Below are 25,806 nucleotides of genomic sequence, written 5' to 3' on the forward strand. Positions count from 1 at the left end.
TGTTACCCCTTAGAAACATATGTTCTATGATGTGTATGTAACACCTATATTGGATTACGGATGTGTAACATGGCAAAGGGCCACTGAATGCGACATAGAACGAATATTAAAACTGAAATGTCGATTTGCAAGGGTAATCCAAATAGATGATTTAAATATAAATACATGCCATTTATCAAAATGGCTACAATGGCTTTCCTCTTTGAAAATACATGTAAATATATCACATGCAGGGCTTTTTCCCTGTTCTTGTGAAGCGGCATTGGCCCCCCCCATTTTTGGAATTGTGAAAATTTGAGTCGCGAACTTCTTGAAATTGTGAAAAATTTGAGTCGCGAATTTTCCAAAATTGTGAAAAACGGCTATTGTCACAGAATGAAAAAAAGCCCTGACATGCAATCGTATGTGCAAATCTCTCCAATAATGTACAAACCCATATATTAACAACCTTCTAAAATTGGTAAAAAACACACATTACTATTTAAGATCGATAGAAAATAGCAATGTTATGATGAAAAGGACATTTTGTTACTCTGGTATGGAAATATGAAATAAAATTCCAGTCTGAATTCGACAATCTGTAAATTATTATTATTATTATTATTATTATTATTATTGGGAGCATCGGTCCTTTCTCGAGCCGAATTGTTAAATGTTAGGATTGGTTGTTTAATAAAGTACCGTTCTTTCTGTTATTCTATCATGTTTAAGGAAATTCTTGCGTTTAAAAATGTGGATGTGTTCAAAGTGTTGACAACGAAATCATGTTTCCGAAAATTATGTTTAAAATCCCAATGCATTTTGTAAATACTTCACAGGTTCTATTACTTAATCGTAAAATTAAGATACATATGTGTTTTTCAGGTATCAAAGTGAGATGACAAAGAAATTGTGCATAAGCAGGAAAAAGTCGAAGATTATGGTTTGGTATGTACTTTATGACAAGTGGAATTTTAGAACTTTAACATGCACACAGAAACAACTTTATTTCAAATTCGTGTGATAAATGGGTTAAATTCAACTTTATAAACTTGTGATTTGAAACTATATACATTTTGCAATTAGAACTCGTTTCATACATATTCTTTTGTTATGTCTTCAGTTTCTGTCTGGGTGTAGGCATCCTATTAATGACCATATCGCTGCGAGATTTCATCAACACCCATGGCAACCGCATCCGTATGACGACCGGTCGATTCGCAGATAATCTCAAGTATGGCCGATCAGAAAGTCGACTCCCTATGCCAAGCGACGAGTTCTTGCAAACAATGCGAAATATTTCACGTAGCAAAATGTCTCCAATAAACAAAGCCTTGGCTAACTGGACGGGCCCAGTTACCCACGTAGGGTTCCTTAAAGTTCACAAAGCAGCCAGTACTACGATGCAGTCCATATTCCTTCGGTTTGGTTGGAGTCGAACGCTGCTGTTTGTGTTGCCACCAGAATTCAATCGGTTTGGTTATCCTAATATAATCAGCTTGAACGAGTCCGTCACCCCCTACAACACCATTCCGCCTTTACCGGGCTTTCACTTTGATATATTGTGCCATCATGTCATGTTCGGACACCAGCAATGGGCCACCGTTTTACCAAGAACATCAGTGTATATTGGTACCATTCGAGAACCATTCAGCCATTTCAAATCCGTTCTTAACTATTTCCAACCAAAGGCAATAATACGACTTGAAGCCATATCGGGCGACCCAGTAATGGAGTTCTTGAAGAACCCGTTAATGTATGATACTAGATACACACGTTTTTCTTTCCTAAACAATCGACAATCTCTAGAATATGGTGTCCCCCCGGAAATTATTGAAAAACGCAACTTTAACGCTTTCTACGATTACATTATAAACGTTTTGGATATGCAATTTGCTTTAGTCATACCGGCGTCAAAGATGGATGAAGGCTTAGTTCTAATGAAGCGGAAGCTCAGCTGGGGTTTGAAAGAAATATTCTACTCGGCAAAGAACGTTCGAAGCGGTCGTAAAGTGGACCGCTTCCCACCTTTAACTGAGGCACATGCGTCTCTTCACAGACGTTTTGCGACATTCGATTATCTGTTATACGAATTCTTTGAATTTAAGTTTAATAAACTCGTTGAAATGGAAGGCGTTTCATTTAACGATGATGTGCGGTATTTCAAAGATATTCGTTTAAAAGTGGAAAAATTTTGTCACTTCGGTGTGTTGACTCAAAATTCTCTAGCTGTAAAGGAAAGCACATTAAATAAAGAATTCGAAGTCACGAGAGACGACTGTGAGCTCATGCATCTTAATGAAATACCTTTTACTCAGATGATCAGGGAATTTCAAATGGGGTCTGCAACATGGCCGCTAAAACCGAGAAGATAACATTCCATATTGAATGCAGATTGAAAGTCCTTATAAAATGTGATATTAAAATGCTTATGGACCTCTGGATAAATTTTGCAAGTAATATTACAATAACATATGTTTGTTAGCAACTTGTGTAATGAGGACTTAATTAGGTTTACCTTTAAGCATTTCTGTGTTGTTTTTTTTATCAAAACATTTGTTGTTATTTTTAAATGTTTTTGTTATGAAATCGATATTAAACTTCTTATTCATTCGAAACATTGGTATTTCTTTACTTTTGTTTCGTGTATTGTATTTTTTCGTAGTGTAAAACGTAACTTTTTTCGCATTGTTATTGAGTGAAAAAAAATGTTAGTTGTACAAGTGGTTGAATTCACTACACTTGATCTCTACTGTTGTAGGAACGTTATGCCTGTATGTATACTAACGTTATCAGAAATACGGTTGTTATAGACATCTCACATACGAGCTGCGACATGCGAAAACTTATGGCGTACCATCTGTGTCAAAAGACAACAAGACGTACTAGGTTAATAGAGAAATGTACGTCGACGTAAATTATTTTGTACTTCGACGTACAAAGTTGTACTTCGACGTACAAAGTTGTACTTCGACGTACAATTTTTACCGACCCTTGAGTGTAAGCCAATCAGAATACTCCTTACATCGGTTGCTTTGATCCGCATGTTAAACATTCACTGCGCTATTTTCAGACTCTTTATAGGATTTTTATTTCAAAATTGAATTCCATATTATTTGGCCAATGCTTTCTAAACAATCGTGTTACCACAATAAAACAGCAGAAGTCTACACTGTGCATTAGCAACCTGCTATGGTGATCCTTATCTTATCCCTTTGAGCGTCAAGTTATGACATATACCGGTAGATCAGACATCGGCCGGCTGTCTAATAAATAGTATACTATTTATTACTTAAACCGATTTTAGAATAAATACCGGCAAGTATATACTTATTTTTTTTTCAATTTTGATATTTTTATTCATGTTGTCCTCATTTTAAAACGAGATATGAAACATTTATTATGAATAAATCCGAAGGAAAAGCGGCTCAAGAGACGAGTGTTTTGATTGGCTGTTCGGAAAATTTTTACGTCGACGTACACAAATGTACGTCGAAGTACAAATTGTACTTCGACGTACAAATATATACGTCGAAGTGTATACGTCGAAGTACAATTGTTGTACGTCGACGTACATTTCTCTTTTTATCTAGTAGGTCTTGTTGACTTTCGACCCAAATGGTACGCCATAAAAACTGGTATAATGCCATATGCGGGAAGCGTAGCTCCATAACAGTCAGTGCATTAAGCGCAGCCTGGTAATTAGATATCATATCCGGTAATACCACCACGAGGTCCAGCGTGACTTTATAGATGACAGAGTTGCTCCAGACCAGAGCTAAAAAGTTTTGTAATTTAGTGTTTCTTTGCCGGGTTAAACACTTATATCAAATCCAATCGTAACACTTCGTCCATCTTCAGAGTCGCCGGAAAGAGTGGACTCGTATCTAATGCCCACCACATTGGCGTGATCCGCCTGCGTTATAACGCTATTCACGACGCAGACTGAAGTAGATCAATACTTTATCCGAAATAATTGTAAAACAAGGGTAATAAATTGTTTTTGAATGAATATATTGAACTATCATAGAACATCACTGTCTTTGAAGCAAACACATGTTAGTATTATTCTTATAAATGAAAAATTACTATGCTGCGTTTACAAATAGGCGAAACTGAAAGTGAAACAAGATTTTATGTTCAGTGCTGTAATATTCACGATATAACATCGATTTAATTATTATTATTATTATAAGATATGATAGTATTATATAAATAAATGATATCTTATCAGTCTTTGCAATGGTTAATAACAGTCTTTAAATAATAATTATAATTCCTATAGATAGATTACATGTACATCTATTTGGTTGAATATATTATAATTATAAAAAAAATAAATAAACTTAATAACGATTGCAGTAATTATGTTAGTATAAATAGTTTAGAATTTATCAACTTTCATTGACGATTACAACTTATTTTTTCTTTGATCTAGGCCAAAATCTGGTGTTTCGAGCAATTCTAGTTGCTGTAGCCTTGTGGATAAAATATACTTATTCCAAAAATTACAGAAATGTAAAACCATATGCAAACACTTAATCTATTCATCAAAGATCCCAATACATGTCTTTATTTACTTCATACAATAAAATGTTAAATATGGTTTGCCACTTAAAAACAGCTTATTGTACTGTGTACATGTAAATACAATAATGAATTTCATAAATACTTTTCTCTCTGGCTACATTGTCTATAAATGTACATACACAGTGAGTTAAGGCTTGAATAGCATTATAATTCAAATTAAGTATGTGTGTTTTTTTTAATTTTAGTTTCATATTTTTAGTTTAATATATGAACTTTTCTATGGAGCATACTCCTATTTCTTATTATTGTTATTTAAAGTAGTAGAAATATTTCGGGCAAAAGCCCGCGAAGCGGGCGTTGACCGTTCATACATATGGGAATTTAGACATAAAATTACATAAGAATACCACATATGGATACGTCTCAAAAAAATTTGCCACGCGACATATATTTTCGCGATGCTATTTATGGCCTTGAACAAATCAAAAACACTTTGACATATGCTAAATCACATGAAAATACATATCTAGGAAAAGTTATATCAATGACATCATAATTGTGTAGCGAATCGCACTAAATATTCTCGCATTATTTGTTTTTCTTCGCAACCGTTCCAGAATTAAGTCATTACTCAATTACCTCCCCTGAATGCTCTTCTTCAGTGAGTATAAGCCGAAGACTGGTTCACTACATATAGTTACAGTCTTTACCAAACACAATTTAAGTGAACATAACCCGTCTTTAATATATTGCCGAATCTCAGATTTATTTGCTTTGATCTTTTCGATATCTTATTGTTATTATTATCCTGACAAATCACAAACGCTTGTTAAAAAAATTATTTGTTTTAAACATTATAGTTGGCATCTCTATTCTTCCAGTATTCTCGCGGTATTTCAATAACGACACCCTACTGTTTATTTGTCAGAATATGTGACGCATTTTCATTCGCTCTCAGAAAGCATTCTATACATAGATGGTGACGTCACTTCGTTATTGTGAGTAAGACCGGTGTGTACACAATGTCTCAGAAAGACGTTTTACGTGTGATTATGAGCAATATTCTGGTAAGTTGTCGTTGTTATCCACCAGAAACACATTTATTCACAAAATTAAAAAATATTCCGATCTAACTTTTTAGTCTTTTAGCTTTAATTTTTAACGTATTTACACCTCGTCTGCTCGCACTTTACCGATATCCCAAAAGGTTACATATCACTATAATTAGTTTAGGCATAAAACCACAAAATCCGATACCGTTGGATTTTCGTACTACAATCTTACGTAAAAAATCTTCCAGATTCGAAATCAACAAAAAACAAGACATTTATAAATTGTCTGCATTATTGATCAAATTTTAAGATATTTGTTGGTTTTCCGTTTTTAGAAGCTGTTCTGCGAAGCCGAAGGCAAGAGCTGAGCATCATACAAGCCATTCTATCCAGCAAAACTGACAGTTTTGGTTTACAGAAATCAACAAAGGAGGGATTCCTGAACTATCAAATTTCCAAGCTATACACACAGTTATTATCTGTGGTGATCTTTATTGGTTCTGCTTGTTTACTTGGATGGAACATGTGTGAACTTTTATAGAACTTTGAAAAGTCTATATATGTCTATCTATAAACAAAAATCAGCTATTGTATAATAAGATCAGAGGTGCAAACAATGTCAAAGGGTTGTTAAATGAACAATTTGAAGGCAATTATGCTGGAAAAAAAAGGTTCCCATGCAAATTTTGTCTGTATATCGACAAGTGTCTGCCGATAATTGTCAAACTAGTAATACAAAACTTACCACAAGTATGTAAAAGCACTAAGTACCTGTGATCATTTTTAGTAAGATAGTGTAATTCTAAACAGTAGCAAATAGCTTGTTTAGTAAATGCATAATGTAATTAATATGATTTCCGTTCTATTGTGTAATTAATAAATTGGTTGTTACTTGTTAGTCCATGATAAATGTTTTATGGCTAGTACAAAACCAGCAATGTTAATTTTGTAAAAGGTAATACAATAACACCACTTGTAATTTCATATACGTAAATATTCTTGAAATGTAGGTTGATGATTGTGTTTTAGTTTTACTTATTTTGTAACTATTATTTTATGTGCAAATAAATGATGTGAAGTGTTTTGTATCTCCACACAATACCACATACCTTTTTATATATGTACTGTGTTATGTGTTATTTGAATGTTTAAATTAAAAAAAAATGGATGATATAACATGATGCATTCTAATATTTGCATTCAAATTGTAACTACAGAGCTAAGTGTATGCAGTTTAGATTGTGATTTTAGAATTGCTACAAAATGGCTAGTTTTTTAGTGGCAACAAAATTTAAACTATTCAACAATAGTTTGCGAAAGAAAATTAGAAACCTGCAAGATACCTGTATTTATTAAATATTTTAATTGCGAATCAAGTATGTTGTTATGCTGTTACACATAATTATACATTGATAATAAATAAGAAGACAATTAGTGGTGTTAACGTTTCCCAACAGTAGAAATCATTCTTCTGATGAAGTCAGTGATTTACAGACGAAAGCTCCAGGTATGGCTTTCAATACGTAGTGTGTGTTATTTGACAGTCTAAAACTTATTGGATTAAACAAAAATCCTGTCAAATTTGTCGATCAAAATTGATTTGACACATCACATGATTTTGATTATGTTAAATCAGTGTACTGTATGCTAAATGCAACTGCTTTAGCAAGCTGTCAAGTTGAATTGAGACATTTGATGAAACAAACTGTTTCCTGGGTAGGACCAGTACTTAGTGTCTATATGACGTACCATGACGTCGAAAGTCTACAATATAAAGAAGTGAAACTCCAGCTGCTGGAGCAGTATTGAATTTTCATTAAAAACAATTAGTTGGTCCTTTATTTAAGGCAAGTGACCGATTGCCCAAACAGTACAAAACAGCACAAGACCTACTAAGTAGATCGAGAAATGTACTTCGACGTACAATTTTCACCGACCCTTGAGTGTTAGCCAATCAGAAGACACCTTACGTCTGTTGCTTTTAGAGATTTTTGACATTGAACATTATTATTATTATTATTTATACCGAATTATGCCACTATCGACCGCTTACTCATAGATATTGTGCGTATTTATTAAACATTATTATTATTATAATGTATACCAAATTATGCGACTATCGACCGCTAACTCATAGATATTGTGCGTATTTATTGACCTGGCGTGGCGGAATTAACCTCTGACTTATGCAAGTTATGGTTATCACAAAATACCACCAACGGGGAGTTTATAATACATTATTTATCCCATTAATGCTTGGTAACTGGTTACCGTTGGGAATTTCCAACACAGTAATGCGCTGGACGGTCGTGATACTCCGCCCCGCATGATCATTTCAGACACACAATATGCTGAACAATTTTAATTTTAAAAAGGTAACAATTGAATCTTCTTCAAATTTGTATATAATCTATTTCAATGCATTAAATACTTGAAACTTCTATGTGATGTTATTTTGCCATTCTGATATATTTATTCATTTTGTCCTCAACTAAAGAGATTTTAAACATTTATTATGAATAAATCTGAAGGAAAAGCGGCTCAAGAGACTAGTGTTTTGATTGGCTGTTCATAAAATGTGTACGTAGAAGTACAAACATGTATGTCGAAGTACAAATTGTACTTTGTCGTACAAATATATACTTCGAAGTGTATTTTATATTCATGTCGACGTACAATTATTGTACTTCGACGTACATTTCTCTTTTTTACGTGTAGGTCTTCTTGACTTTCAACCCAAATGGTACGCCATAGTATGTCTTTAGGGTTATCTAAAGAATGCTCACACTTACAGGATCAATACAGAGACCTACCAGTGACTAAGCCAGTTAGCAGACACCCCATCCACTATACCACAGACACCGAACCAGCTATAAATTCCTGTGGCTAGAAAAAAAAAATATATAAGATGCTAGATCTTCAAGCTTGGAACATGTAACTCGTTTTAAGATTGATTTTTTTGGATGCATTACTAAATTATTGCAACAATTATCATATTTTGAACACACTCATGTCCATATATTTATTAATAATACATGGTTATCAAAAAAACTTAAAAAGCTTTTGCCCGTAAATTAGGTAGCACCTATAATCATATTATTTGTATCTTTTGTTCTTTTCTTACATGTGTACAGATTCAGCATCAACACATTGTTTTTGAACTAGTCTTGTGAGACCTATATTAAGACATCCTGCTCCGTGCTGGAAAATCAAGAATCAGCTTTTCCAACCAAAATAATTATATATTTATATATTTAAAGTAAATGTGTGTATTTACTAAAGTAAATAATAACTGTCAAACATGATTGTGTTACCGGGTCACCTACCTAGATTGAAAGACCTTTATTACCTAAGTTTTTCACTTATGCCAATAGTAAGAAAATATTGATAAAGGGAAACACCTACATGTAATTCACATGTTTTATTAAAAATGTATATCATTTAAGTTACAGTTACTTAAAATTGCAATCAATTTAAAATAAAATTTACAAGAGGTTGATACTAATTTTGTAAGAAATAACTGTGTAAATGCAATTGTTGTTATTTTTTACACATATTTATTGGTTTAAATATTATTCTTATTTTTGATGTAAACTCTCACAACCTAGTTTAACAATACTCATGTAATCTATTTAGGGTCAATGGAACTGTTGATTACATGCTTTGAGTTTCATTCTGGGATTCTTACATTCTGTCTGGATTTTCCAATAAACAATAGTGGACAGATGCTAATCAATTTGTTATTAGAAACCCAAATGACATAACAAAATTAATAATAAATTAAATACCCTTTGTAAATTTATTCTTAGACTTTAGAGAAAATTACATATTTATACTAAAAACAAGCTGTGTTCTTCAATAGTATTGCTTTAACATTCCATGGGCTGATTTCTTTATAATGTTAAACATAGTTCACAAAATGTTGCATTAATAATTTTACTTATGTAATTTCAAAATACCTTTTAGACTAATTAAGCCACTCGGTGCAACATTTATTAACTCAAAAATTTAAAGGAACAACTAAAAGAAAAAAATAGCAACTGTTTTTTTTTCTAAGTTTACTCATATAATTTTGCACGTGTTCACATTTTAATTCTCGGATCAGTGCAAATATCACATGTCAGTTAAACTTACTAGAAAGAATGCATTTGTATCAAAAGAAAGAAAATGTTATCAAGTGTTTTTTTTTCTTTTTTCATTTGTGCTGCTACATTTTTTGACAAATTTTGCTCTGAGGAGTACTCAGTAATATGAAAATGATATGTCATTGTAGTTAAATGTACGTGTACGCTATTTTTATATTACATTTGATTTAACAATATCTGCGTTGGGGTTGTATAACTGGATAAACCAACTTTTTGACACTCAACCAATATTGAGCTGATTTTTTAATGGGCAATATTTGGTTCCAAAGAAAAAGTCCCGTAAAAATACTATAAATTCTTTGCTATTTTTCATGAAAAAGACTAAGAGATGTACTGAATTACAGTACTTTAACTAATTTACTTCCAGGTTAAACCAATCTGGTTGGACAGGGACATTGAATTTCAACTATTGTGTCGTCAAGCTGGGCCATATAGTTGTTTTAGAAGCTTACAAAAAATAACAAAAATGATTGCCCACACTATTTTAAAATGTTAGTATTTGATATTTTTGCTTTATGAAAATTTAATGAATACTTAACAAAAAAACAAAGTTGAAATACATGATATATGTTAGTTTTACAACATACGATGACAGCGGACTTGTACTTTTGACCATACAATTAGAATACTTGAGATGTATGGAATGGCAAGTCTTGGAAACTGAACATGAAAAGTTAATGTGCATCTGTGTTGACAAAAAAGTATTAAACATGTTGGATAAATGCTTACCACTAACTTGCTCAAAGAAACTTGACTTCGAAGATGGTTGTGTTTTATGTCTAAAGCACTATAGCTTTGAAACAAAAATATGTATTGTTAGTTTCATAGAAATACTGCTGACGACAACTCGAACCATGGGCAGAAGTTTAAAACCAAAATTATACTACATAAATTAGGTATCCGAATTTTCCTTGTTCCTCTCCAATTCCCGGGACCGAGAGGTCATAATTTTGGTCTAAAATCGAGGCAATCTATAGACTAACTGCACTGCATACTTTATGCATCGCTATCCTAAGTATTGGACATGATTTGCACTTTGTTTTTTTTTCAATTGACCGAAGGCGCTCGATGGCAATGTGTTATTTATTTATTTATTTTATTATTATTTATTGTGTGTTACCCGTTGTCTATTATAATGCATACACATACTAAATCAATAAAAATCTTCCGACAAAATGTTTTCTTAAAATAAAGATAGTTCGACTATGTACATAGATATTGACAAGGTAAATCACTCGCCATTTTCTAAAGCAACGGTAGTGCGTCATTTCCCATAATTAAATCGCTGTCACCCTGCTCGCTTATTGAAATGCGCGCGCAGGCCGGGAACCTCGCTCTTTTCTATCTACTTTAAGATTCAACAGCCACATCCACAGACGATGTGATAAATCCCTGTAACTATTGTTTTACTCGCTTAATGGGGTAATCCAACAGCCACATCCACAGACGATGTGATAAATCCCTGTAACTATTGTTTCACTATCTTAATGGGGTAATCAACAAAATATGTTGTAAGTTGGATACACATGAACCATGCCTTACCAATTGTTTAACTTGATTTCGTCTGCCATGGTGATTTCCAGAAAATAAAATCAGCGCGTCAAAAATTAAATCTGGCGCCCATACTGTGTATTGGCTGTTGTTGTAAAGAAAGAGCGAGGTTCCCAGTTAAACAATTGGTAAGGAATGATTCATGTTTATGCAATTTACAACATATTTTCGAATATATCAACTTACACTGAGATCTGTACTTTGCGAAACCTTGCAGAAATCGGGGCGTGAAAACTATGTAGGAGCGAATATCCGGTCTGTTGGAACGATTGTCCGGGATGTCAAAGAGCGTGGGAATTAATGTCCGGGTAGTTTAAACAACGTATGAACGAATGTCCGCCTTGTCAAAATTAGCGTTGGAGCGATTGTAATTGTGAAAGAATGTTCGGATAATTAAGTACTTAATACCTGTACATTTGAAATATTTATACAATTTTATTCTAAACACGAAACCAATTTAGGGTGCCGCTAAAATAAAACTCCGTCATTACGTAGTCTTATCAAGAGTGTTCGTTAGTGTATAGAAGAACACAATTAAAACAAGCATTTTTGTTGACCACAACGGGGTTATATAATGTTTCCGATGTACAGACAAAACAGATTTGTGACATATATTTATCACTCATAATCACGTTTTAATGGAAATCAAGGTGCATGCATAGACAGTTCAGTTTACTCCACGTTCGTTGTTTTCACCTGTATAACAGAATTCTTCAATATTGTCTTTCATTGTAAAAGAACATTAATTCAAATTAAAAGAAAAATGGCATAACATTTAAATACTGTCATGTGCTTTGCATTTTCTATTGCTTTTTCTTATGATTGAGTAAAATCACATTGTTCACGTTCGATCGTTCATGAAAAATATTACAGACCAACAAACATACCTTTGAGAATAATTTCGGACGCCCAATTCGGATTCAGAAAAGGGCGCTCAACTAATGACGCTAAAAAAATTCCTAATGTCATTGGTTAAAACATAGGTTAATGAAAATAAAAGACTTTACGTTATATACGTTGATATGATGAAATGCGTTGATACTGTTTATCGTAATGCATTGTGGCTTAAAATATACAAAGCCGGCATAGAAGGTAACTTACTTAGAATAATAAAAAATATGTATGAAAATATGTTAAGTCATGTGTTAAGCATTGCGCTTCATACACTGAATATTTTAACAATGCTATAGGTTAACGACAAGGTGAAGTTATGTCCCCTTTGCTGTTTTCCCTATTTGTAGAGGACTTAGAATTGTTTTTACACAATTACCCCTCTTCCGGTCTAAGTATTGATGAAATTGTATTGATATTATTGCTTTTCGCAGATGATATGGTCATAGTCGGTAAATCGCCCGGGGAAGTGCAAAAACACTTGGATCTTTTATTACTGTAAATGCTGGGGATTAAAGGTTAACACTGACAAAACTAAAAAATGATTTTTCGCAAACGGGGTAATTTATGTGACTTTAAGAGTTCTAACAAGTTTTTACTATACAGCCTTTTGAGGAAAAATGCCCCGTCATATTTTTATACCAACTGGAACAATTTTCGAACACATCCAAGTTGGTACAAATCTTCTGACCAAGTTTCATGTAGATCGGACAATAAATGTGGCCTCTAGTGTTAACAAGGTTTACTAAAGCCATAAATAAAGCCATTTTAGGAAATATGCCCCACCCTCTGGCGGCAATGTTTTTCAATTAACCGGAAACATTTTAAAACTAGTTCAAAATCTCATTGGGACAAATCTTCTGACCAAGTTTCATGATGATCGGACAATAAATGTGGCCTCTATAGAGTGTTAACAAGGTTTTACTATAGCCATTTAAGGAAAAATACCCGTTCCCTGGCAGCAATGTTCTATAAACCAACCAAAACCATTTTCAAACTCATCCAAGATAACTTTGGCACAAATCTTGTGACCAAACTTCATGAAGATCTGACATTAAATGTGGCCTATAGAGTGTTAACAAGGCAAATATTGTTGACGCATGCCAGACGACTAAGGACGGACAAATGATGATCACAAAGGCTCACCATGTGCACATTGTGCTCAGGTGAGCTAAAAGGGTTAAAGCTTTAAAACTGAATGATTCAAATATTCATTTTGACAATCTACATAACAGTGTTTTTCATCTCCCTATTTTGACAACACAATATTAAATATATATATTTACATTCATCAAACCAATATCAAAACTTAACATAATACTCAGTGATGCCCTATGTGTTAGCACAATTTCTTTAACAATTACTGAGTCAGACAACTGAGAAAGCACTTAACAAAATCAATCTTAACCGCATATAAGGAAGTATGCTTTTAACACACATGCAGCTTTTTAATTACAATATTAACAATTCACTAAGCAAAAAACACACAAAAATATCAATAAAACTAAAAGATACTCCCCGATTATGCGCTCTGCCAGAAACTCAAATGACAGTATCAACCTAACATTTTTCTTATTATCCCTTGGTAGAAAAGTTGCATAAAAAAATAAAATTGACTAATAACTACCTGAGATCTTGCACAGTACATGTGAAAGATCAATATTAAACTCCCTCAGTGGAAAATACCCTAACGACATTGACGCTGTGAAACAGACAATAAGAGGCGCGTTCCTTTCCCTCTCGCAGAAAGTGTCCGGAAGGTCCGGAGCAAACCCAAACACCGCGACTAAACTGTACAAGACCGCAGTCATTCCCAAAGCGCTGTTTGGCTGCGAGCTGTGGAACAGTATCTCCATTGCCGACATGCAACAACTCGAGGTAGCCCACCACTTTTGTTTGAAACGTGCCCAAGGTCTCCCCCATCTCACGCGCTCAGACATGGTGCTCGGCCTTGCGGGAATGACTTCCATCGAAGCGCTTATCGACCTGCAAAAATTAGCATTCATTGGCTCACTATGCCACGCTCCTACAGGCGAACCATGCCATACGCTTTTCATTTTAAGACTGTGTCAGTTTGACTTGTGCGAAAACCGGAAAATTGGCTTTATTCCAGATAATGTGAAAATTCTGCAAAAATACAACCTTGAAGACTACTTAACGACCTTTAAGACCAACAGCTTATTCCCGTCAAAAGAGAAATGGAAATCTGTCTGTAAAAAAGCAGTGCGCCAACACGAAACCAGTCACTGGCGTATGAGGCTCGAACAACATAAAGATTTTTCGCTTTTCAAAGAAGTACACAAGAGCCTGGAACCGGCTACTATATGGAGAGTCGCGAAGATCCGCCCAGACAGCTTATCGCTCATGAAGTTCCTGTCTCTGTTATGCTGCAAAAAACCTCCTGAACAACCCGTCCTATGCTCAAAGTGCACACACCAGCATATGCACATCGAAGTGGTACACGCACTTTTTGAGTGCCCATTTACCGACTCGCCGGCTCGTCTACAAACGTTCATAGAAACCGTTCGGCCACTAAGCGCACCACTGCACGAACACTTGAAAAACATAGAGCCTGCAACACTGGTGTTGTACCTTATGGGTATGATCGATGACGTCATAGCAGACTTGATGCCTAAAGAACTCTACCCAGAGTTTTTGATTAACTGCGCGAATTTACTACAATCGGTACGCTCGGTATAGTCAATAAGAGAACTCCACGCATTTCGTCGAACCCTAAACCTGGCACTTCGAAATTTCGCTTTCTTTATTAGTGAAGTGCATTGGACGCTGATTAGGTTATAAATATGACGCGTTCAAAGAACTGAGAAATAAAGTACACCCTTGCGACTTCCAATGTCATTCTTGGAAACTAATTATGTATTTAAATGCATATATACATGTATATAACAATTTGACTTAATCTCTAATTATTTACATTGACTGTCTTTTGTATTTGTGCTATGTTTGAATCGTTTGTTTGTATCATGTACATCTTCAGAAAATGGAGGCAATATATATATATATATATATATATATATATATATATATATATATATATATATATATATATATATATATATATATATATATATATATATATTTATATATTTATATATTTATTTATATATTTATATATATACTATGTGGGGTCCACCCTATTAGGGCTCATTGTCGACCTGAAATGGCTTGATGTCACCCGGGGGTGACTAGAAGCCGATTCATGTCACCCTGGGGTGACAAGCCGATTCTAGTCACCCGGTCGGTTTGAAGTCACCCCAGGGTGACATGAATCGGCTTGAAGTCACCCTAGGGTAACAAAAATCGGCTTCTAGTCACCCCGGGTGACTTCAAGCCATTTCAGGTCGACAATGACCCAATGAGCCCTATTAGGACAATGAATATAAAGTTGCATCAAGTGGGGATCTCTAGTTTCTGTCTACCCTATAAAGTAGGTGCTTATATTTTCATCAAATTCGGATATTTAGTGTCTGAAATCTCATGAGGAAAATGATGTGCAACAGAAGAAAGATCCAACCGATTGACAATCGCACAGCAAAGGAAAAGATTACCATGGAAATGTATTTCACACTCTAGCAAACTAAATTCAATAACAAGAGCAGCGCATAGCGGGTGCCACGCTCGGCTACGGGTGCAGTTTTGAATAAATGAAAGCTTGTCAGAATATTTTTTTTAAGGTCAGTGACCTAGACCTTTGACCTAGTGACCCTAAAATGGGTGTGGTGTGTAGAACTCATCAGGGTGCATCTACATATGAAGTTTCAAAGTTGTAGGTGGAAGCACTTTGATTTTAGAGCCGATGTTAAGGTTTTAGCACGACGCGGACGGCGGATGACACGACGAGCTGGCTATGAAAGAAACGCCGAGCTAAAAATTAGAATTGTGCGGATGACCAAGTGTTAACTATATGCTCTCCACTTTTTGAGAGCAAAATAAACCCATCGACAAACTGCTGCAACGAGATTTAATAGAAAATGTATTTTGATTTTTTTCATTATTGATTATAAACCTCAAGATGACCTACTGATGTTTATGGTAACAATGGTAACTGTGTAATGGATTTATTGTCAATTTTTGTGTTTAGAATGTTGAAATATTTACCGTAAACATGAAGGCCAAAGGCTCTGTTCACCGGAGACCAAATGGAACTAAACCATTTGAGATATTTGTCTCATAAATGTGGCTTCGGACCTAGCTTTTAAATCATGTTGAACTTTGCAGAGATGTCATAATAATTGTTCTATTCAAGTTTTATATTGATCGGGCAAAAAGTGTGACTTTGACAGTGTTTAAAAGAACTGACTGAAGACAGTTAACGAAAACTGCTTCAACCCCGGTGGAAAAGTGTTTCATTGGACCAAAACCATTTTTTTTAACACAGCCAAGACATCATTTGACAAAATATTCTGAAGAAAATTGGACTAAAAATGTGATTTCAAAATTGTTTACAAGGTTTTACAAGTGCTATACAAGGAAAACTGCCCAACCTTCAGGCGCCTATATTTTTCCATAGACTGGAACCATTTTCAAACTAAGCTATCATTAGAACAAATGTTCTGACCAGGTTTCATGTTATAGGACTATAAATGTGCTTTCTACAGTGTTAACAAGCTTTATCTTTTAATTTACAAAGTGAACGAGTTTTTTTTACCTCTGTCACATGACCCAGTTTCAAACTTGGCAAAGATACAATTCAGACAAATGTTCTAACCAATTTTTATGAATATTAGACATAAAATGTGGCTCCTGGAGTGTTGACAAGGTAAAAATTTACGAAATACAACAAACAACAGAAAAAGGCAATCACAAAAGCTGATCATGAGAAGATTGTGCGCAGGAGAGCATTTTGTGCTCAGGTAAGCTAAAACTAATGCAAGCCGCCTTCTTTACCCATGTTCATATTTGTTGATAAAAATATATGCATTTGTAACAAAGGTGTACATTGGGCAATACACTTTAGAAGATCTAAAATTAACAATAACTATCAAGAGTTTCAACACATTTCTGTACAAAATCTCTTCTGTGGGAACAAAAAAGAGACACACTATGTTTGTGATGTTCAGATATAAATTGATCAACTCGTTTGATAAAATGAAATATAGAGAAAAAATACAAGTCTGATAAACATCTGAAAATGGTATTTTACAATGATGTTATATGAGCTTTAGATTATTGGAATTATATTTTTGATCACAGGGAAACACAAACTTCGGTTGTCATATTAATAGGCTACACGGCCGACACATCACACCCTGTCCACTCATCATCTGTATCACTGTCAGAGAAATCATCTTCCTGGTCCAACGAGGAAAAAGTGTCCATGGACGACTCACTTTCTGCATGCATAAGGTTACCCCTACGGTCCACGGCAGGGGATGTTTTTCCCAAACCAGTTTTAGAACCAGGGTTTCTCCTGTGAACGCTAAGATTAGGATCATGCGATTCATTAAACTGGGTCATGGATTGAGAGGAGGGGGGTATACTTCGCCCGTTTGCCGCAATGTGGTTATCTGTTCCGCTCACAGTCCACACTACATCACTTCCAACAGTCAACCCTGACAGATCATCCACAACAGTGGAATATTTGCTTTGATCGTTTTTAGCGAGATCACTCAGTTTCTGATAGGCTGCGATATTACTTTCCCTGCCACGGGAGCTGGCTGGGTATATACCATCTGTTGTGAGTGCATGTGGTAGACTGCCATTGCCAAGAATTTCATCACTTATTGTCTCAAAGAAAAACACCACCTAAAATGGTACAACAAATATAAACAAGAAACCGTCGGAGACAGGTGATGCCCCCCAAAGTTTTTTTTGTCACAATATTGCATTATATATTCAGATAAAAGGAAACGTCTTGAGGGCACAGTAGTTGGGGGGACAATAATTTTTTTTAGAAAATTTCAAAGGGCCATAACTCTGTGAAAAATCATCCGACCAGAACCCGCTGATAATATGCACATCTCCTCTTGGTAGTGAAGCTTTCCATAAAGTTTCATTGAATTCCGGTCATTAGATGCTGACAAATAGCCCGGACAAAAATTGTGCACGGACGGACACACGGACGGACAGACGAAGCGGCGACTATATGCTACTTCAAAATAAATTTTGGGGGAGCATAAAAAGCAAACATCTTGTATGCATAAATGCTTACTTCGTTAATGAAAATTTGGCAATTATTATTTTCACAAAAGTCTGTACAACAAAATAGATGCAGAAAAAGGCTTTTTCTACATTAATGAGGAAAAATATCCTTTAAACACTTAATGTACTAAGATATTGTTTCAACTATATTTCAATTGTTCAAACAGCAAATGACGCAGATCCTGTTGTTAATTACATGTATAGTATAGTACAAGTATAGTATATACTATAGGTACATGTACATGACAGCACAAGTATAATGATAAAAATGATTTGAATCAAAATGAAAGTTCTAAGAGGCCACTTAAGAAAATACGATCATGTCCAATCAAGAAAGTACAATCCTGTACAAATAACCTTTATGCATTCATAACTCTTCAAATCATAATCATTGAGCCACGTCATGCGAAATAGGTCTTATGCCAATTTAGTTCCTTGAAGAAGAAAGAAATATTTACAAATCTAATTCATAAAAGTTTTATTGCAGAACAATGTCTGTTGTGGAATCACATTACATAGAACACTAAAGATTCCATTAGTACTTACAATTAATACAAATAACAGAAAATCTCATTTATTTGTTCTTTAGAGTCCAACAAATTAATAAGTCTGTACCATTATATCCTATATTAACGAGGATTTGTGACTTTGTCGAGAGGTACACAGCTGATTAAATTGAGCTACAAAAACACACAAATTTACTACACATTATGTTGAATTCTTGTCTCTCATCAGTACATTCATCAACAACAATAATATTACCTTGAATTCTGGTGAGTATATTTTGTTAGTTGTATCCTTGTTGGCCTTGTCCAGTTCTGCTTTCTTCATGGTCATGGTGATGTACCTCATACGCTGACCGTGATCACGGATGTTGGTGTCCTCAACGAAGAATGTGTTGAACCAGCACTGGAATATGCGCTCCTGGGGGGAGATGTTATATGTTACTGTTATATGAAAAGTTTGCACAGGCTAATTTGAGATGGCAGTTTCCGCCTTTACACGATTTTTGTTTGGAAAAGACTTCCATCAAAGCAGAAATTCCATAAGGCTGAAAGTGTCATCCCTGACCAGCCTGTTCAAAATCTGGGATGGCACTTTTACAATTATTTAAGCCATGTTTCATAGAATAATTTTCATATGCAGGTGACGTAAAGTGGATGCATCTCAATAGATTGTGCCTATTATCTTTTTTCAGGGTGTATAATAATTATAAACAAGAGATGTGTTTGTCAGAAACACAATGCCCCCTTCTGCGCCGCTTTGAAGCCATATATTTGACCTTTGACCTTTAAGGATGACCTTGACCTTTGACCACTCAAAATGTGCAGCTCCGTGAGATACACATGCATGCCAAATATCAATTTGCTATCTGAAGCGACATAGAAGTTATGAGCATTTTTGGAAACCTAACCGCAAAGTGTGATTGAAGGACAAACGGACGGACGGTCCTTCGGGGGCATAAAAGGGAGGGATTTTTTAATTACAAGAATAATTAGAAGTACTCATGCATTGTTATTTAAATAGTTGATGTGTAAAATAACGTACATTGGCATAAAGAAATCCATTCCTTATTTACTGACACGCCATGATACAGCTTGGAGCTGATACATGACCAGTAATTCTACTACTGCTGAATCATGCATGTAAAACGTTTGGTGTGTTTCTGTTGTATGAACTGCCTTAAGTTTTTTATCAATTTTGAGGACAGGTTAGGACAAACTTCATGTCTTTACTGAATATGCCAAATTGTGTGCAGAATATAATCGATGATGAGGGACTCATGCTTATATTTTATAGGCAAACCACACTTACATATGGATGTCCTTCTCTGAATTTTCAATACTAAGATACTATATAATTATTCATTGTGAACATAATTTAAACTAAAAAGGGCTAAATACTTCACTCATCAATACCTTTGGCCTTAGAATATTTGAAAAGGCTAGTTCAAAGCATGGACAAAGTATGTTACCTTTTTGCCAATACGAAGAGGTTTGTGAAAGAAGTCTACACATATATCCCCACACACAACTATGCCCTTTGGCAGATTCATTTTCTGTTCCTTATTTCTTTCCTTTTTATCTTTTGGAACATCTATTTCATACAATGGTGATGAGCCAAGCTTCACACCCGAGCAGTAAACATCGTACATCACACCTGGAAAAAAACATATTTAGATCTAGGTCATTATGTTAGCAACTAACAAACTTTGGTCAATATCTAACAAACTAACAGGAAACTATGGGCATATTTTTCAACTATGAGGAAGCTTTTGTTTTGTTTACAACTATCTAGATGCTGTCAAAACAGATTTGCTGGATGGTCTGAAGCAACGCTGGCCACATACAACATACGGCAACTTGTTCACATGACCTGGTTCACTTATTCTATAAAGCTGATCTAAAAACATCAGAGCATGTCATGACAACAATAGTAGGCTATAATGAATGTTTTTATTTCTTCAATTACTGGATAAGGTTTCTTGAAGTGGTTGTTATAAATCAGATAACAGGTTCCTTAAATCTCGATAGAGGAAGTGGCATTACAGAATAGGCAAACAAATTCTGTGTGTTAAGTAGATTGTAATGTCAACAGAATAAATAGAGAAAAATATTTCTTTTTACTAGTGAACAGATTGAACTCTCACATTGACATGTGAAAGAAAAGTTAAACAAAATATTGCTTCCTCAAAATGTTTGACCCAATGCCCACTAAATACTATTAACAAATCTGAAAAGTTATATGAGGAACATCACCTACCACTTAAGGTGGTTAACGTCCCAACATACAACTTTGACAGAGATTAATGCGCTTACAGTTGTAGTCCTTTATTAGCCTGCATTTAATGAACAAGCAGTACTTTGACAAGAAGATACTTTTGACCTTACAGTATGACCATGATCTTCAATGTGGCAGTATAGATCTTGGTACACAGACATTCACACAGAGCTTATATATTTATCATATTTATATGAATAAAAGTTGCTTCCATGGGGGTTTATTTCCAGAATGCAAGTTTGACAATTGGGTTTTCGCAGTCTGATGCCGTAACTATTCCACTACAATACTAATGTCTATATGGCAGTGCTACTATTTTATTTTATGCTTTCCGGTGGTTTATGGAGTTATATCAGTGAATTAAAACTGATAATTTCACTGTTTCAAACAGTGACAATTATCAGTGAAAATTATCGATAATTTTCAGTTTACTGTGAAATGACGTCATTATTTGAACGAAATGTAATCATTATCCACCCAGCGAAATTCTTTTTTATCTCTTTAACAATGTATATAGACTGTGAAAAAAGCATAAAATAAAACGAAAATTTGTTGGATTCGGTGGAATATCGATTTTAATTCACTCGTGATCATAGGAAATATATATTTTCACTTGTGTGACTTTACAGGGGACAGGGTAGTTCCAGACCAAACCCCGTGTATGCATGTTTGTCAATAGAGACTAAAATCAACTCACTGAAAGGTCCGCTGTTTAACTGAGGTAGGCTGTTGAACTTTGCACCAGTCATTATCAATGCTGTTTTCTTGTACTCCAACTTGTGCGTGAGCAAGTGGCCGTAATACTCGACATAACGCCTCTGGCTCGGTATTGTCACACCCTGGGTGGAAAAAAAAATCACATCAATACAATGGACCAATGTGGAATTTAATTCTTTACTTTACAGTGACTCATCAGACAGACACTGTGAAAATCTATTTCCCCTCTGCACCGGAATCCTCTCTGAACCCAAACGGACTTCAATCATGGTTAAAGAGATTTCCCCTGTTGACGATTTCCACTGTACATGTTATTGATGGTTATCTGTAAATAAGCACTAAGCCTAAAGTGCCACATAACCTGCATGTTTAACAATTGTGAGGAGGCAAATGTCTTACACATTTAAGCAAGTCATATAAATACTTGTATACTTAAATACATCAAAAAGAACAATAAACTCAAACATATTAAACAATTAATTAATGATTATTCTGTTTTTACAAAAGTTTTTTTTTCAATTAATTGGTGAGATTCAGACATACTTTTATGATTTATGATACACATTAACAACAAGCAAATTCGTTGAATTGATATCCCCCGCCAATATGCTTCTGGACACAAGTGTTATATTTGACACTAATAAAACATATTTTCAAGATACAAAGGGCCATAACTCTGTTATTATCAGATGGTTAACAATGCCATTTGGCGTGCATCATTCTATTATCCATATATATATATACTCATAACAAGTTTCAATGAAATCCGCCAAAGCACTTCCAAGATATGGCTCCGGACAGACGGACGGACGGAAGGACGGACAACGCCAAAACAATATCCCTCCGCCTATGGCGGGGGATAACAAGTCATTTCAACAGTAGTGTTTCCAACCATAAACCAATTGAACTGAAATAAAGTGTTATTTGTTTCACTTATCTTGCTCTCAGAATTGTATACAAACAATTATTTTGGAAATGAAAATCATTTATGTCTTCTTCCTTATTGGCAACCTCCCCATATACTTTTTTGTATTATTTGTTAATGCATAACAACAAATTATTTGCATGCATCTGTTGTGTGACAGAAACTTCAATACTTCAAGACTTCAATCAAACCCAACATGCACAAATCATTAAAACTTTTCTACATAAAAAGGTGTTTCATTACAAAACCTATTGGAGATTGGTCTAAAGAGAGTTCAACTGTGCAATATTCCCCAAAACATTCTTAGAATTGATGAAAAGGAATAACAGATTTACCACCAATAAAACAAGAAACCGTCGGAGACGGGTGATGCTCCTCAAAGTTTTTTTGTCACAATATTGCACTATATATTCAGATAAAAGGAAACGTCTTGAGGGCACAGTAGTTGGGGGGACAAGACTATTTTTATATAAAATTTCAAAGGGTCATAACTCTATGAAAAAATCATCCGACCTAGAACCCGCTGATAATATGCACATCTCCTCTTGGTAGTGAAGCTTCCCATAAAGTTTCATTGAATTCCGGTCATTAGTTGCTGAGAAATAGACCGGACAAGAATTGCACTATATGTACAGTTAATGGAAAATTTTAAAGGGCCATAACTCTGTGAAAAATCATCCGACCAGAACCCGCTGATAATATGCACATCTCCTCTTGGTAGTGAAGCTTCCCATAAAGTTTCATTGAATTCCGGTCATTAGTTGCTGAGAAATAGCCCGGACCAAAATTGTGCACGGACGGACACACGGAAGGACGGACGGACAGACGAAGCGGCGACTATATGTTCCCTCCAATTTTTTTGGATCACGTTTGAATAATAACCTAAATGGATCAAATTGACCAAAATGAAGATGTTGGTTATAAGCATTGATAATGGAAATGTTAGTCTTTACTGAAGCTGGTGACCACTGCTCTCATAAGTGTAATAGTATTTCAGTTTATGTATGTCCTGTTTTCTACAACACAAGCTAACACAGAACCAGAATTACTCTTTTAATACTGGTTTTTAAATGTTATTATTACAATATTTAACATGACACAGAACCAGAATTACTCTTTTAAAACTGGTTTTTAAATTTTATTATTACAATATTTAACATTTAAGGACTAAACGTTAAGAAAACATTAAAGGGGCCTTTTCACAGATTTACCAAAACGTGAAAAGATCCCTTTTAAGTACACTTTTCAATCTCAATCGTATGTTCCACATTGTGTTGGTGAATATCGACCCTTGTCTGATATCTTCCTTTTAATTATGATCCTTAAACCTTAACCACTCGGATATGTTTGTACAGCCCAAGTCTCAGGCAATTTGAAACATTTTTAGTCCCTTAGAAAATCTAATTATATTTAAGACCTTTTAACAAGATTTAGGTTTGGTTTAAAGGCTTCATTTCCAACAGTAAGGTACTGATGAGCAGCAAACAAAATGAAAACTGAACAGACTGCGAGTTACTCGCATGCTGTTCTGTTTTTATGGTGTTTACATAAATCTATTTTCTTTGCTAAAGAGAAAGAAAGGGTGAATGGCCACGCCTCTACAATATACATACCTTTCCATCGCGTGTTCGAGTCTTCCCATAATACTCGAGGCATTTGGTAGCATCCAAGAACCTCTGCCTGTGTAGTAGATAGGCACAGATCATCACTCCAGTCCGACCCTGGAAGAAATCATAGTTCACAACTGATACTCTGTTGTTGTGTTTTTGCTAGGCAAAAAACAAGATTATCTTTGTTTAAATACAAATGAACCTTGATCTAAGTAAATTTAATGTCTGTGTGTAGTTTCGTTCAAGATAAGCCTGTAAGGTCGGCTTTATTGCATTTTTTGTTAAAAGAAAGTCTTTTGGCAGCAAAAATCCAGTCTTCATACTTCGTAAGCCGGTGGGACTGCACAGGCTAATCTAGGATGACACTTTCAGCACATGTATTAAAACCCGTGGGAATGCACAGGCTAATCTGTGATGACACTTGCAGCTCATACACATGGGACTGCACAGGCTAATCTGGGATGACACTTTCAGTACATGCAGAGACTGCACAGTCTTTTCTGGGATGATACTTTCAGCACATGTATTAGCCCGTGGGACTGCACAGGCTAATCTGTGATGACACTTACAGCTCATGCACATGGAACTGCACAGTCTATTCTGGGATGATACTTTCAGTACATGCAGAGACTGCACAGTCTATTCTGGGATGATACTTTCAGCAAATGTATTAGCCCGTGGGACTGCACAGGCTAATCTGGGATGACACTTTCAGCACATGTATTAAACATTTTTTCCAGAGCTAGGCTCAAACAGTTATTTTGATTCGTATTTGTTTTCAATAAAAACATAAATTATTTTCATTAAGACTTTTTGCTACTAAACAACTCAGGGTTTGGGACCTTTTGGTTAAATACCTATGCATCCAGACTCCAAAATCAAATTTTTGATACGTATAATAAAGTCATTCCCTGAATCTAAGGATAGAGTAACATACTAGCAATTCGGCTGCTTACACCAGGCTATCTTTGTATGTTGCTGTTTGGCGGGTTGAGATCCTCCTTGAATATCCAGATCCCTCCCCCTCGTTTAATATCCAGATCCCCCAGCAAGGAATCCAAATCATGAACTCAAAATCACAAGATGGCCTTCATATCCATTGCAAGCTTGTGATTTCTTTGACTGCTTACAACAAGTGTTTCATAAGTATCTTTTTTTCTTTCCTATTATAACAATAATAAATATAGTAAGGAGCTAGTGCCGGTATACAGATTGAAGAACCCATAGTAAATACTGGATTCTCTGTATAAATGATACCCATAACACAGCAATTAAAGAAACATGCGTTGTTGTTTGAGAACTTATCTTTAAGTAAAACCGACGGTAGATTTGTGTGCAGGTCATTAACCACAATCAGGTCATTGACATTACTATTGTTGTCTGTTCCTGGTAAATTATGCTTTGCAGAATAATGTCGTCATTGGCATACCTAAATTTGGCATAATAATGACTTCTCAAACATG

The 25,806-nt window shown here is 35.0% G+C and overlaps 2 protein-coding genes across 12 annotated transcripts in view; one reads left to right on the plus strand and one right to left on the minus strand.

The window, feature by feature from the left end:
- The window catches only part of LOC127868759 (phosphatidylinositol 3,4,5-trisphosphate 3-phosphatase and dual-specificity protein phosphatase PTEN-like), a 123,281-nt gene that overhangs the window by 67,100 nt on the left and 30,375 nt on the right, over nt 1-25,806 (minus strand). The window contains exons 5-9 of one of the 9 annotated variants that reach the window (XM_052410802.1): nt 24,347-24,454; nt 21,789-21,930; nt 20,286-20,470; nt 19,073-19,234; nt 17,475-17,914 (exon numbers count right to left, since the gene is read on the minus strand). The exons of 3 other annotated variants lie outside the window; for them this stretch is intronic. In XM_052410802.1, the coding sequence (XP_052266762.1) occupies nt 17,475-17,914; nt 19,073-19,234; nt 20,286-20,470; nt 21,789-21,930; nt 24,347-24,454 (1,037 nt within the window). Of the gene's footprint in view, nt 1-16,653; nt 17,915-19,072; nt 19,235-20,285; nt 20,471-21,788; nt 21,931-24,346; nt 24,455-25,806 lie in introns of all 9 variants that reach the window. 5 more of the 9 variants (XM_052410800.1, XM_052410804.1, XM_052410803.1 and 2 more) reach the window with 5 other exon arrangements.
- The window catches only part of LOC127868761 (galactose-3-O-sulfotransferase 2-like), an 80,884-nt gene that overhangs the window by 9,947 nt on the left and 45,131 nt on the right, over nt 1-25,806 (plus strand). For 2 of the 3 annotated variants that reach the window (XM_052410806.1, XM_052410805.1), the window contains exons 2-3: nt 865-927; nt 1,103-2,726. In XM_052410806.1, the coding sequence (XP_052266766.1) occupies nt 878-927; nt 1,103-2,354 (1,302 nt within the window). In that variant the 5' untranslated portion in view covers nt 865-877 and the 3' untranslated portion in view covers nt 2,355-2,726. Of the gene's footprint in view, nt 1-864; nt 928-1,102; nt 2,727-25,806 lie in introns of those variants that run through there. The other variant, XM_052410810.1, reaches the window with a different exon arrangement.

The sequence above is a fragment of the Dreissena polymorpha genome, chromosome 2, assembly GCF_020536995.1.
Source record: "Dreissena polymorpha isolate Duluth1 chromosome 2, UMN_Dpol_1.0, whole genome shotgun sequence".
In the NCBI taxonomy this organism is placed as follows: domain Eukaryota; kingdom Metazoa; phylum Mollusca; class Bivalvia; order Myida; family Dreissenidae; genus Dreissena; species Dreissena polymorpha.